The 15,437-nt window shown below is 33.7% G+C and overlaps 2 protein-coding genes across 2 annotated transcripts in view; both read right to left on the bottom strand.

Annotated features, from left to right (window-relative positions):
* LOC150108691 (protein white-like) overlaps positions 1 to 15,437 on the bottom strand; it is a 172,382-nt gene that overhangs the window by 69,634 nt on the left and 87,311 nt on the right. The window lies entirely within an intron of this gene.
* Positions 12,651 to 15,437, bottom strand: part of LOC150108692 (protein white-like) — a 41,934-nt gene continuing 39,147 nt past the window's right edge. The window contains exon 12 of the mRNA XM_090416151.1: positions 12,651 to 12,761. Within this exon, the coding sequence (XP_090272277.1) occupies positions 12,744 to 12,761 (18 nt within the window). The 3' untranslated portion in view covers positions 12,651 to 12,743. The remainder of the gene's footprint in view (positions 12,762 to 15,437) is intronic.

Here is a 15,437-nt window from a genome sequence, read left to right as displayed (position 1 = left end):
CTGCTAACCATCATGAGAATGTTCTTGAAAGGGATAGATACGGCGGTGTTGGGGTCATGGTGTGGGAAGGCATTGTACTCAATAGACACACCGAGTTTCGAGTGCTGAAAAGAGGGACTTTGGTGAACGATATTGCAACGAAGTTCTACAATGTCATGATAGAGTCTTCAGCGGTGCTGTAGGCGAAGAATTTATTTTTATGGCAATGCCACAATGCCACGCCACATTGTACATCGAGTGGCGTGCTGGCCACTCGATATACAATGTGGCGTGGCAGATCAAGATCAAGATAAGATAAGCAATCGTGGTGACGTGATTGGTTGTTGAGATGATGAAGTCATTGCGTGTGACGTCATGGGTTTGGAATGTTAGGAATTTCCCTGGGGGTATATTTGTCAATGGCTTCAGTTCTTTTGTTTTGGTTCATGTATGGAATTATGGGTGATGTTTACAGATAAGGATTCATGTAATGATTGGTGGGACACTTCTGACCAGATCAAGAACAAGATAAGATAAGGAATCGTGTCATGGGTGTGTGTTGTTATCAGATGTAGATAAGTGACGTTTGTTAGTTATAAATAAGTGATGTTATTGTTTTGAATGGAAAAGGAAGATGTACTAGTGGATAGAGATTCTTGTCGTGATTGGTGGGACACTTATAACCAGCTCAAGATCAAGATAAGATAAGGAATTGTGATGTGGATGTGTATTATTATCAGATGAAGATAAGTGACGTAATTTGTTAGTGGATAAGGATTCGTGTTGTGATTGGTGGGACACTATGAACCAAATAGGGGTAGGGTGAAAGAGGAAGTGACGTCAGTGTCCTTGAAGTGTGCTGTTGTGAGTATGTAAATAAGTAAATGATTTGTGTATGGCATTATGATTGATGAGTAGTGAAAAGATAATGTTTGGAATTTCGCTGGGGGACCTCTTCTGTCAGGGACATCACATAGTGTGTTAGGTTCGCATAATGCATTGTGGGTGTTTTTAGAGATAGGTAATTGTAAAGTTATGTGTTTGGAAATTTCTGGGGAACATATGTCTCTGTGATATCACATGATGTTTTGGTTTGCCTATGGAAGTGTGGGCAATGTTTTTGAGCTAAGATATCTTGGAATTTCCCAGGGTGACAAACATCCATCATTGTCGTCAAGTTTTGTGTTTGGTTGTCTATAGATGGCAGTACTAATTTTCCAATACAGTTTGGGGTATTTCTTTCCTCTTAAAAGATTATAGAGTCTAGTGGCGGCAGCGTTTAGGCTTTTCTGAATAATTTAATTATAAGCTGGTGCCCCTCAAACACACACTTTTTTCCCATAGCTCATACATATTTTATTCATAATTCATCCAAATATTTTGATTTGTCTAAAATTAAGATCTTAGAGTTCAATCAATAAATAAATAAACAAATCATGTGTGAATTCACTGTGATTTCAAAAGTGACCTTACTTAAATATGCATAACACATCAATGACACTGTTTGTTCTTTTAAGTGTACACATTTATTTCACAGATATTACTTACATTTCTTTCCCGAATGGGACATCTTGGAACTATCGAAGGTTTCTGATTATTCCAAATTGCTGATTTTAAACATATCTTCACAACAAAAAACACACAAACACAAGGTCTGAAATGACTAGTTCTCTCACTCATATGTCCGAAATTGTTGGGATGAGGAAAAATAGCATTAGGTGGTGGAAGTTAATGGGTAGTCAAGAGGATGACAGGGGTCTTTCCTGCAATGCTCCCCCAACCCCATCTCTAACCCCCTCTTCTCCCCCTATCCTCCAGAAGATGTCTGCCTCGGCTAGTGGAGATGAGAGAGTTCATCATTTGCAGATATCTTTTAGTGATATCACCTCTGTCATCATTTTTAGTGATGTCAAAAAAAACACGTTTTTTTGCCTCCAAAGTTATCAGAATCAGTTGGAGGTGACATCACTAAAAGATATCTGCAAATGATGAGCTCTCATCTCCACTAGCCTGAGCAGACATCTTCTGGAGGAGAGGGGGGATGGGGGGAGCATTGCAGGGAAGACCACTGTCACCCTCTTGACTAGCCCTTTGCTTCCATTCCCAAATGCTATTTTTGTTTCCCATCCCAACAATTTCAGACATGAGTGAGAGAACTAGTCACATGGTCTAACACCAAACATGCTGTTTGAGGATAAAATAATTAACATAATAAGGACAAATAATATGGAATACCCTTCAAGCCACAGAGATAAGGTTTGCCCAATGATGTCACAAAGTAAGATAATCTCACATCAACATCATATCCAACAGCCTGTAGAAACATGCTTGTGCATCATCTGTGCAAAAGTTTCATTTTGGAAGGAATAGTCAGGATTAAGGGTCAGGTAAACAGTACCCTAAGGAAAAACAAACGAGTCAAGTGTCTTTGCAGGTACGGCAATTCGTTCATCCAGTGCAGCTATCATATTGTGTTGTGGTGTTTTGTGTCCAGTAAAGTAAAGTAAAATGAAGGGTGAGCCACAAAAGTCATTGAAATTTTCTTTATTCAGGAAAATAGCATAAGACAAAACTCTCTATGTAGCTCTGAAAGAATGGAAACCGATTATTATTTTAGAAGACACATACATTGTGATGTATTTATCTGGGGCCACTTGGGAAAAGGTATGCAGGAAGTGGTCTGATACCTTGGCTACTTGCAAAGAAGAGTTGAGTACGAAATGGAGCTTGGTGAGTGTTATATTCTGAAATGCCAAGATGGGGAACTAATACTCGATGATACAGGAGCTGATGGGAGTAACGTTTTCTCTATTGGTTTCTAGAAGCTGAGAGATTTTCACCATAAATGTGCGACATTGATAATCATTTACTATTTTTGGAAACTGAATTACCAGCTATTCGTATTATGGGGAAAATTATCGCTAATCATTTAAATTCATCAATGGTAAAATTAGACTTCAAGATTTTATTCAATTCGATAAAGATTCTTTATTTTGGGACATTTACAAACATTTTACGAAAACTGTTTGTGTATATTTGGCAAAAAAAGAATACACAGAAAGTTTAGGGAGGCATGGCATCATTTCCAGACTGACACAATATCAAATGTATGGAGTTGTGCTTACCATGTTATCATTTCTAAAAACTTCTTTGGTTGACCAGCTATTTTGATGTAATGTAACCAAGAAACAGTGAGTAATGAATATTTTCTTTATTGAGCTCTTTGGAAAATGTTAAGAGTGTAAATTAAATATTGTGAAATATTTTTAGTTAATTTCATATTTCGAATTTTTCTTTGTGAATATACTTGTAAATAGTATTTCAGCAAAATAAAATATGCATTTGTAAACTTAAATGAACAAAGATGTGTGCTTTTGTTGCTGTGTTTTTCCATAGTGAATTTTTTACTCAGTTATTCTGATTAGAATTTGATATTTAAATCCACAACTTTATACCTTAATGCAATTCTGTTTAATTATTGTAAAAAAAAAGCACTACTGTGAAATTAATGCCAGGAATGGGGTAAAAAAGTGGTGAAAACTGATTACCATGTAATTGATTATTTTAGAAATTGTCTAATGCTACCTATTGACATTGTTTGAGTTATCTGAAAACATTTCGTTCACATAATCGAAAATGCTACCTGTTAGAATTTGGTGGTTTTACAGAGAGACATCAGATAATTTAACCCAAAAACGTGACTTAACTCTTAAAGTTTGGTATAGAAAAAATGTTTGTACTCTCCAGAAAACACAAATACAAATTTTACCTTTTCCCACAGAAAGTATAATAAAACACACCAACAGTATATCCAGAAACTGCATGTGAAAACATGTCATTGAGTCATCTGCACAAAAGGTTCATTTTTGAAGGAACGGTCAGGGTAGGGCATGGTAACGGTAAAAGTACTATAAGAAAAAACCATAGAGTCAAGTGACTTTGGACTTAAGGTAATCGTTCATCCACTGCAGCTGCTGTATTGTGTTGTGGTGTTTTGTGTCTGGTAACATAAGGATAATTTGTGAGCCACAAAATTCTTTGAAAGTTTCTTTGTGAAAAGTTCTAATTATTTAGAATTTTGTTACAGAAAGTTAACATAAAATATAAGATCAGAGCTAATAATCAGTGAAATAATAATAATAATAATAATAATAATAATAATAATAATAATAATAATAATAATAATAATAATAATAATTAACTATTTATTTGTGGTGCCATATGAAGTAATGTAAGAAGAATGAAGGAAAACGAATATGAAAAATCGACAGCAGGTGAAAAATACAAATTTTCAGTTATCATTGATATAATTGATTGTCAATTTCTTTTGAATAACACTTCAAATTTATTTTCTAAAGAAATTTGTATTTCTGATGGAATTATTTTAAGATATGCATTGACAAAATCACCTTGTAGTTGGAATGAATTACCTAAAAGAGTTAAAAAACAGAATTCTTGGTTAATAAAATATAACCATCAGCTGAAGTGGGAAATTGGTTCAATATCTCTGGGCAAACTAAGAAATTGGATAATAGAATCAACATGTAAATATCAAATATTGCTCGCCAAAGGAAGAGAAAAATCAAAAACATTAACAAAGTTAATAGGGAGACCTGTTCTTGATTTAAATGAAATTGGATGCCCAAAACTGAAAACATAACGTGTACTTTTAAATGCTTTTGGAAACATAGTGAATGCTTCTGTGCTTTTAATAACGCTCAAAAATATATGTATTGGTTTCAAAAAAAATAAAAATGTGACCCTTAATTTTACTATAGTAACAAATTCCCAACAATCACAAATGAAGAAACTTTCAGATGAGAGTAACTTTGTCGAAAACCACATGATGCAAATCCGCAACCATGGGAGGAACCTTTGAACAACAGTGCAAAATTAACAATAACTCGATTAAGGACCAAACAATAAGATTGTATTTTTCAGTTTATTTATTTTCTGTATGTTAGATTGAGTAAATACATTGTAAATAATATTTCACTCAAATAAAATGTGTAAATTAAAATGAACAAAAGGGTGTTGTTGAATCGTTGAAGTGTTATTCAATTTTAAGTAAGACCATATATATATATATATATATATATATATATATTTCAAGAAACTATGTCAACTCTTGCAAGCAAAAGGAATTGGTTATTAAATTAATAGCTAGAATTTTAATGGAGAAGATTTCACCTGAAAATTGACAATTTGTTACTATATCTGTAGATACCTTCACCAGACTAGAAAAAAAACAGTCATACTGAAAGTACGACTGTTAGAATTTGGTTATTTAACAGAGAGACAGTAAATAGTTAAACCCATCATGTTTCCCAAACTCTTAAAAAAAGTTTGATGTAGAAAAAAAATGACAGATGTGATAGCTAATAATGTAATTTTGTCTTTGGAAATGAATAAAGTAGAAATGAATTAAATAGTGACAATATCTGTAGATGTCTGCAACAGACATATATTTGATCATCGTTTGGAATTAAAGTGTGACTGTTAGCATTTGATGATTAGAAAATTGTCTAATGCTACCTATTGACCTTGTTTGGGTTATCTGTAAACATTTCGTTCACATACTCAAACCCCCGAACTGATAATCTCTAATAGAATGATGGTGTCATCATAAGAACGTACCACACAAAACATCAAAATGGAGTAGACATTGTACGCTCATGTAAACATATCATATAATCTAAAGTTTTACATGATTGGAAATTGATAACATGGAAATTAAACTAATTACAGAGTACAGAATACTACTGAGCTAATATTCATTTGAAATAATAAGAAATAACTATTTATTTGTTGTGCTAGCAAAAAAAAATTTCTAAAAGAAAATGCTAATGGAGAGTTCAAAACCTTGTTTGTCTCAATATCCATTACACACCTTGCTAATGCTAAAGAAAAATAAATAAATAAAATAAATTTCAGTTACATAAATAGATTAAGAGCACAAGGAATCAAAGGTAAAATTAATAGTCAGAGAAGGACAATTATTTATTTATTTATTTTTTTTTTGCTCAGTTATTCTGATTAGAATTATATGTATTGGTTTTTAAAAAAATAAAATGTAAGCATTAATTACTACAGTGACAATTATCCATGGGAACAAAGAGTTCCAACCTTAACACATGATTTCTCACCTAGGTACAACAAATTGCGACAGGAAATGAGTCAGGTTAAGATAACACATGAAATATCTACAACTGGGGAAAATAAATACACACACATTTATTTATTTATTTTACTCATTTATTCTGGTAACAATATGTAGTTAACTGAATTTTAAAAGTAAAATAGAAAAACAACCAATCATTTAAAAAAAGAACCATATAAAAAATCCACATTGAGAGGCAGACATATTAGTCAGGAAAAGACAGTTTGAGCTTACACTAACCACCATGGGAATAAAAACATAGTATGACCCCAATGTGAAGGAATTAACAGACTATCAAATGGACATAAAATCTAAGGGAACAAAAGTCAAATAGCTTTTCAGGTTATTTACAGAAATTTCGTTCTTTCAAGCTTGTGTGTATGTGTGTTGTGCTGTGGTGTGGATAGATTCTTTAATTCAACTAATTTTGGAATATCTACTGGCATTAAGAAGAGTCATTCTGGAAAGACTGTAAGTAAATTTAAATTATCATTAGAAATTCTAGACTACATACAAAAGTTCTCGGTAAGTAAAGAAACTCCAGAAGTGTGTGAAAAAAAAAAAAAACATAGCCACGAGTAAAGGAAAAACGAAATTCTCCAGTAACCTATAATTTAAAAAGAGTCGACCGCATTTCAGATCTTGTGTTTGTGTGTTTTGTGCTGTGAAAATATGTTTAAAATCAGCAATTTGGAATATTTAGAAAACCTCGGTAGTTCTAAGATGTCCCATTCGGGAAAGAAATGTAAGTAATATCTGTGAAATAAATGTGTAAACTTAAAATAAAAAACAGTGTCGTTGATGTGTTATGCATGTTTAAGTAAGATCACTTTTGAAATCACAGTGCAATCACACATGATTTGTTTATTTATTGACAAATCAAAATATTCGATGAATTATGAATAAAATATGTATGAGATATGGGGGGAAAAGTGTGTTTGAGGGACACCAGCATATAATTATATTATTCAGAAAAGCCTAAACGCTGTTGCCACTAGACTCTACATACTCTAACAATTCCCATAGTCTTTTAACATACCCCAAACTGTATTGGAAAATTAGTACTGCCATCTATAGACAACCAAACACAAAACTTGATGACAATGATGGATGTTTGTCATCCTGGGAAATTCCAAGATATCTTAGCTCAAAAATATCGCCCACAATTCCATAGGCAAACCAAAACAACATGTGATATCACAGAGACATATGTTCCCCAGAAATTTCCAAATATATAACGTCATGATTCCTTATCTCTAAAACACCCCCAAAGCTAAATGCGAACCAAACACACTACATGATGTCCCTGACAGAATGGGTCTCCCAGTGAAATTCCAAACATTATCTTGTCACTACTCATCACCCATAACGCCATACACAAACCATTTAATTATCTACATCTCACAACAACACACATCCAGGACACTGACGTTGCTTCCTCTTTCACCATACCCCTATTTGGTTCATAGTGTCACATCAATCACAACACAAATCCTTATCCACTATCATATGTCATTTAACTTCATCTGATAATAATACACATCTACATTAGGATTCCTTGTCTTATCTTGATCTTGATCTTGTTGAAAGTGTCCAACCAATCACGACACGAATCCTTATCCACTAATATATATCTTTCTTTTCCATTCAAAACAATAATGTCACTTATTTATAACTAGAAAATTACGTCACTTATTTACAACTAACAAATTATGTCACTTATCTACATCTGATAACAATACACACCCATGATATGATTCCTTATCTTATCATGATCTGGTCAGAAGAGTCCCACCAATCATGACACAAATCCTTATCTCTAAACATCACCCATAATTCCATACGCGAACCAAAACACAAGAACTAAAGCTATTGACATATATACCCCAGGGAAATTCCAAAAAACATTCCAAACCCATGACGTCACACACAATGACGTCATCGTCTCAACAACCAATCACGTCACGATTCCTTATCTTATCTTGATCTTGATCTGGTCAGAAGTGCCTGGTATACTACTCACGCGCCACAGATCTTAACTCCACACACCACATTTGAGACGCAATAGGGAGCGCATTGCTACTCGAAATTCTCCTCCAGAGAACAATGTTAACTTTGTTCTGAAGGAAGAGTGGGCAAGTTTGCCTCAAGAACTCCCGAATCTCTTAGTGCTAAGTGTGGCAAGACGTTATGAAGACTGCATCGCAGTTCGTTGTGGACATATTTCATATCGAAATGTCTATACACGTAATTATATTACACATTTTTTGTGTAATATAATTTATTAGTATGCTAGCAATAAATTTATTTCCACATTTGGCTGTAATCATGAAAATGTTTTCATATGCAGGTAAAAATGTCGTTCATTATTAGCTTTTGGACGCCAGTGTACATTAAATGTTATTATGCGGCAATATTTATATATATTAACCTTCAACACGAGCCTCTGCAGTTTAACAATAACGACTATTTACCTTAGAATGGTTTAGAGAAGAAAAAAAAAACTATATTTGAATCCCTTATTAAAGGTATGCATCCTGGAAGGGACCCAAACTGTTATAAGGGCTATTTTCAACTAAACGCAGGAATCACTTGGTGTTAAGCATGGTACGACGTCGTGAGAGCTGTATTGAAGTTCACGGTGAACATATTCCCTACTGAAATGTCTCATCGCATAGTTTTCTGTAAGCACTGTAGATTAATTCCTTAATACGTTGTTAGAACATCTGTAACTTTTGTTATAAATGTCCTAACATTTGTAACAATGTCTTAAAAATTAAAGTGTTGCAACTTAATTTTTACGAAATCTATAACACATATTTGGGTAATATAATTTATTAGTATCATGACAATAAATTAATGTACACATTTGGCAGTAATCATGAAAATTTTTTCATATGCAGTAACAAAATGTAGTTCGCCCTTAGCTCTTGGACACCAGTGTATGAAAGCTTTATAAAGATGAATAAGAAAGTAGTTTAGATAACACAAATCACAATATTACCTTAACTGCTTTAACAGTATATACGCAAAACGTCTGCTATCTGTCTCATACTCATAAATCCTAGCTTTCGTTTATTGCAGTAAAATACACCTCCAAGTTATGCATTTAAAGAGGAACACTGAACTATTATTCATCATAATTTTCTATCCCAAAGTCAAGTCTGAATTATAGCAGGAAAATTAAAATAATAAGGCTAATATATTTTGTCTGTTAATTACGTGTGTTCATTTGTACTTGTCTATTCGGGATGAAAAACTCGAGTTTATGGGAGTAATTTGCCCACATCATTCGACTCTTCAAATCTTAAGACATTAGAATTATTTCTATTTCCATTTAAGAAATTAATGCCGTTCACGAAGTGCAAAGTCCTGTGGCAGACCATTGTTCAACTCCATTCTCTTAGACCAGTGGCGCACCCAGTGGGATGGCCAAGGGACCCTGGCCCTCCCAAAGAAAAGGAAAAAAAAAAAAATAGAAAAATTTCCAAAAATCTTTTCCTAATTAAAATTATTTTTATTTATGTTGTGTCGTGTCTTCTATTTCTATACTAATTATGAATTATAGATCGTTGTAGATGCTCAGTCACAGGTCGTATGCGATGCATAATGTGTATTCTCAGATCGTCTACTCAACTCTTCCCCCCCCCCCCCCCCAAATTAATTCCTGAGTGCGCTACTGTCTTAGACTACTTTCTGATTTCCATCCGTCAGCCACCTATTCATCCATAGCGACAGCTTGTACCAGCAAATACCTTCAGAAAATCTAGCATTGATGCTTACTTTGTATTTTTCAAAATTTATAACACATTATTAGAAAGCATAAGTGATATACTATGAAAACAAGAAGGGACTTCCCACTTTACCAAAGTTATTTCCTTCTTATTAAGTACTATGCGGTATCTATGAAATTCTCTAACACCTAACAAACATTTCGATACACCACACTACATTTCGGATTTATAATTTGCTGACTTTGTATTTCTCGTCACGTCTGCGGAATATAACTTTTTTTAACACCATTCAGATTGTGAATAATGGATCACTACTAGTCGAATGAATGTCCCTGACCTGCAGAATGCTTCAGCAGATCATTAGTGAAGACAGCTTAAATTTATTCCGATACGTTTCTGATGAGGGATGAAGGAAAAAAGAATTTGTGTGAACCACTCAAAATCTATAAAATGATGAAGAATTTTGAATAGTTCTAAAATATGATAAATAAATAAAAATAGTGTAAATAGAGTGTAGATGAGGAATTTTCTGGTTATTCATCAACCATATGAATGGATTTGAGTGAACCTCATTCATTAGGATAGAAGAATAACTATTGTTATTTAATTCTGTCCTCTTCCTTTTATATAGACACATCTCATTAACACAGCATCCAAGCTAAAACACCAAAGAATATACTGCAAAAACTCTGCGGAGCAACTTGGGGTGCCTCAGCAGCAACGCTTAACTGCACTGCTCTTGGTCTCGTTTAATCTGCAGCTGAATACTGCTCACCAGTATGGCTGAACAGCGTCCATGTGTACTCGGTCGATGCTCAGCTTAACACCACTACGCGCCTTATTTCTGAAACTGTGAAAAAAAAACCCAACCTAATGGCTCCCAATACTAAGCAACATCCCACCTCCACCGTAGATCCACTTTCTTATACAGTAAAATCATGGAAATTCAAGCTCTCCCATCCACGAAGACATCCCACCCCTAGAAATAAATAGGCTAAAGTCAAGGCACCCTCCAGTCTTAACAGCATAAAATCTTGCGGAGACAAGTTTTAACATGAAGGAAAAGTGGAAAGAGTCCTGGTGTCAACAGGGGACTTCCATGAATTAGTGGACCCAACATGCCTTCGGATTTTGACATACCTCGGAACATTTGGTCTACCTTAACAGAATCCGCACCGATCATGGCAGATGTGCAGACCACCTTTACAAATGGGGCATGGCTGCTTCACCCAGATGCGACTGTGGGTCATCCCGCCAGACAATTAATCATATTACAGTAGAATGTGCCCAACGTGCATACAATGGAAACCTGTCGGACTTCATCCACGCTACACCAAGTGCATTTGACTTAATAATCAACCTAGATATACAGACAGTTGTAGTTTATCTTGAGTGTCTCTTTTATGAATGTATTATGTATTATTATAGCACATATGTGTATTATAATGTTATATAAAAAAAAAATCAGCTAACGCCTTTTTATTCCCGTATACGGGAGTAGGCGAGGCCATTTAGCCCTATCTAACTTTTGGAGACTGAGTGGGCAGTTCAATCTCCACTGGTACCCAATCAGAGACAGATGGCCCAAGGCTATCACTAATTAAGCGGTACGCAGTGAAGAGAGACGGCTCAAATGTGCCGCCATCTCGTGGTCCCTAATCCTACCACAATATATTTAATGTCTGAAATAATGTGGGTTCTACGGTCGATTTTCTTGAGTTTACAGGACGAAAAACCCGAGTTTCCGGGAGGAAAAACCTGCTTGACTGTGCCAGAGATCGACTAACTCGGGAACCGGTCGAAAAAAGGCTTAGAAAAATTTCCTCTAGTCGCCGACTAGACTCGAAACCAAGCCTTCCTTCGTGCGGCCAAGCGCGGTGGTGTGCAAACGCCACTTCCACTGAGCTACACAGGCTCTATAATGTTATTTATATATATATATATATAGACAAACAAGTCAAGTGTGCGCCTGCAAGTGTTGCAAGTCTAGCTGACCCTGCACGTAGTACAAGACCAAGGCAACTCATGGTAAAAGTAGAATAAGCTCTGATCACTAATCTTAATATTTACCCTTAATGCAAAGCACATCTCCTGGAGGAGATGTATGATGCTTACAAAGCATCATACATATATAATGTATGATACTTTGTATCTTAATATTTACCCTTAATGCAAAGCACATCTCCTGGAGGATATGTATGATGCTTTATAAGCATCATACATCATACGTATCATGCATCATACATCTATGATGCATGATGCTTTATAAGCATCATGCATCATAGATGTATGATGCTTTGTAAGCATCATCATACATCTCCTCCAGGAGATGTGCTTTGCATTAAGGGTAAATATTAAGATTAGTGATCAGAGCTTATTCTACTTTTACCATGAGTTGCCTTGGTCTTGCACCACGTGCAGGGGAAAAAAAAAATATATATATATATATATATATATATATTTTTTTCTTCCCCATTTGCTATTATATATATATATATATATATATATATATATATATATATATATATATATTCGAGAGGATATTCGATGCCGAATGAGCTACAGAGGCTCTGAAGCTACCCTATTTATCTTTGCATTCTCTGAAGCTACCATCATGGGAAAAGCAATGACATCATGTATAAGCGGGTGAAGGAATTTAAGTATAATTAATCCAGAAGACCATTTGTAAAATGAATCGAAAAGGAGTGACAACCGAAAATCCTTTGATTTTGGTGTTATTTAAATTTGAATACTAGCTAATAATACTAAAATTAATTCAACAAAAATATATCCTTCTTTAGGGCAACCAACTTCTATGACACTGCTTTACAGACTTGACTCCAGCAAATGGCATTATTGTACGTGAAATATTAAGATATTGATTTTATCTGAAATGTAACAGTAATTACTATAAGTAATCCATTAACTTTTTATATTAATAATTATGCGAGTATATTTTAGTGGTCCAAAAGTGTAATGAATTTTATTCATATGATACAATTGCAACATATTTTATCATAAAAATGTTAGTACATTAAAGATTTTTTCTGATGTACTTTTTCAAAAGTATACACATGCAGAGAATCGAAAATATTAATCAGAATTCTGCATGGTGTATATAATTACAAAGCATGACTATTTCTCATTTATTTGCTATTTTTCCTTATTTTTTCACAATTAATTATGTTAAAATATGTTTTCACAGATTATGCATTGAACTTTTAATGGCATTCAAAGCATATCAAAACTACAGAAAGTAGAAAGGTGACAAAACTCACATTCAAATATTTTTATATATATATATATATATATATATATATTATAAACAAATGATAATTATAGCATTGAGGTACGTGAAATATTCTGTTATTTAAATGTTCTAACGAGTTCATCATACAATCAATGTTCCACTTATTTCAAATCTGCAATAGTATAAAACGTAAAAATTGGATGGTCCAACGATATTGATTTTTTGCACTCTACAGTGAATGTTTAAACTAAAGATGATCTGAACCGTATAAGTTCGCGAAACTGAAACAAAGATTGTTCTCTCTGATTTTAAGGAGAAGAAATAAAGAAATAGCCTTTCTGGTAACTTCCAGGAAATATTTCCTTTGCACCTGTGACAGTGGTCTACTTTCTTCCTCTGATTTTCAAGAACAATAACAGAAAAGCAAGAATTCGGAATCCTAACAGCAAGACGACCAACATTATCAAATCAAATTTGAAGCTGCTCTGGAAATAGAGTACTGAATTAAATATAGCAACATTTTTCAGATAATATTAATATTATTGGTAGTATATTAATATACTATAAATATGACATGTATTTAACTACTATTGATAAATTGATTTATTCCTTATAATTTACTTAACGACCACATTAAAAAATACTGTGAATGAAATTTTTCCCTTAAAAATTAGTATTTCTTATTTCCAGCATCCATTGAATTCTTTAAAACCTTATATAAGAACTTCTAAATCACAACTATTTTAAATGACAAAATGGTATAATTGTCAATCCCCCAACATACGGTGAAATAAATGATGAACCTCCTGTCTAGTGTCTTTTTTAATAAGAGTAACACGACTTTCGATATCCAGAATGAGACTACCGCGTTTGTTTTTGTTTTTGTTTTTCTTTTCGTGCAAGAGGTTTGTTGAATCTACAGTACATTAGTATTGCTGATGGTAAGAAACTTTATAAGTAGCAGAAATTTATTAAAATTATATCTGAAGATCTTCATTTTGTACTTTTTACGAGATACAAAAGAGGGAAAGCTTTTCCAAAGGAGAGAAATCTGAGAAAAGGTAATAAGAAATAGCTCCACGCATTTTAAATGTTTAACGGGCCAATGGAGGATTTTTTTTTTAATTTATTCTGATAGCATTTCCTATGAACGTTGACCACGAAAATATCTATAGAAAAAGCAAACAGTAGCAGCAGTATCTGTATGAAAGAGAGTGTAATGTGTCGGTGATACATCTGTCATTAATCAGTATAAGCTTAATTGCTATCTTTTCTTATCGAACTCTAGGATTTCTGAGAGTTTTTAGTCGCAAAAACATAAATGTCATAACAGCATTCAATGGTTGGAAGGATTTAAGATTTTCGGTAGAGCTTATAGTTCAGAGGGAGAGTCACTCCTTGGGAGAAAGCGAAAACTATTTTGTATGCTCAACAGGCGAGTTGTGTAATATGTACATGTTAAAAATACTGCAAGTTATCCCAAGAAGCGAAGAGAAATTTTGTCTTGTCCACAGATTTAGGCATTGTCAAAAGAAGATTGGAAGGGAAGGATTCTTTTTGAGAGAAATAAGACAGTATTGAATTTGCTAGCATTAAAATTAACAAAACGTTATCCAGAATCCCAGTAAGGATGGTTTGTATATCAGAATTGAGAACTCTAGAAGTTAATATTCCAGAAGTTTCAGTAATGTGTACTACAAGGGTTGACAAATAAAGAAGAGGAGTTCCATATATATACTGCCATAATCAAATTGGCCTAATTTTGTAACTAATGCTGGTGTCCAACAAAATCTGAAGACAAAGATCTGGCCACATCACGCTTAATATGCATTTGGACGATGATGGATTTTAAATCTTCATAAATCCTTCTAGATAATAATAATAATAATAATAAGAATAATAATAATAATAATAATAATAATAATAATAGTCATTAGTCAGTTTTAATTCCATCTAATATGCAAGGATCACTTATCTGTCTTTTCATATGATGCTGATTTAATTAATCTCATATGGGGGTGGCAAAGCTTTTCTCGAAACAAATTAGAAAAAGAGACAAATCAGCGAAAACGAATGTATTGGCACTACTCCCACTAATCAACAAATTAAGTTAATTCAAAGACAGTTTATATGGTTGTAACAGGCCACTTGCTCTTTTTTTATACTTCAATCCCACCCATGAATGGCAAACCAATACTACATTAGTACTTGGACTGAGGATAAGATAACCAGGAAACCCTACTCCATAAAGCAAACAGAATATTTTTCACTGTACATCAACAAGTACAATCCTTTAATATGCAAATGAAAACAG

This window comes from Typopeltis vanoorti, chromosome 3, assembly GCF_054136105.1.
Source record: "Typopeltis vanoorti isolate ZY-2024b chromosome 3, IOZ_Tvanoo_1.0, whole genome shotgun sequence".
Taxonomy (NCBI): Eukaryota; Metazoa; Arthropoda; class Arachnida; order Uropygi; family Thelyphonidae; genus Typopeltis; species Typopeltis vanoorti.
Note: the sequence above shows the minus strand (reverse complement) of the source record. Positions and strands in the feature narration are given on the sequence as shown.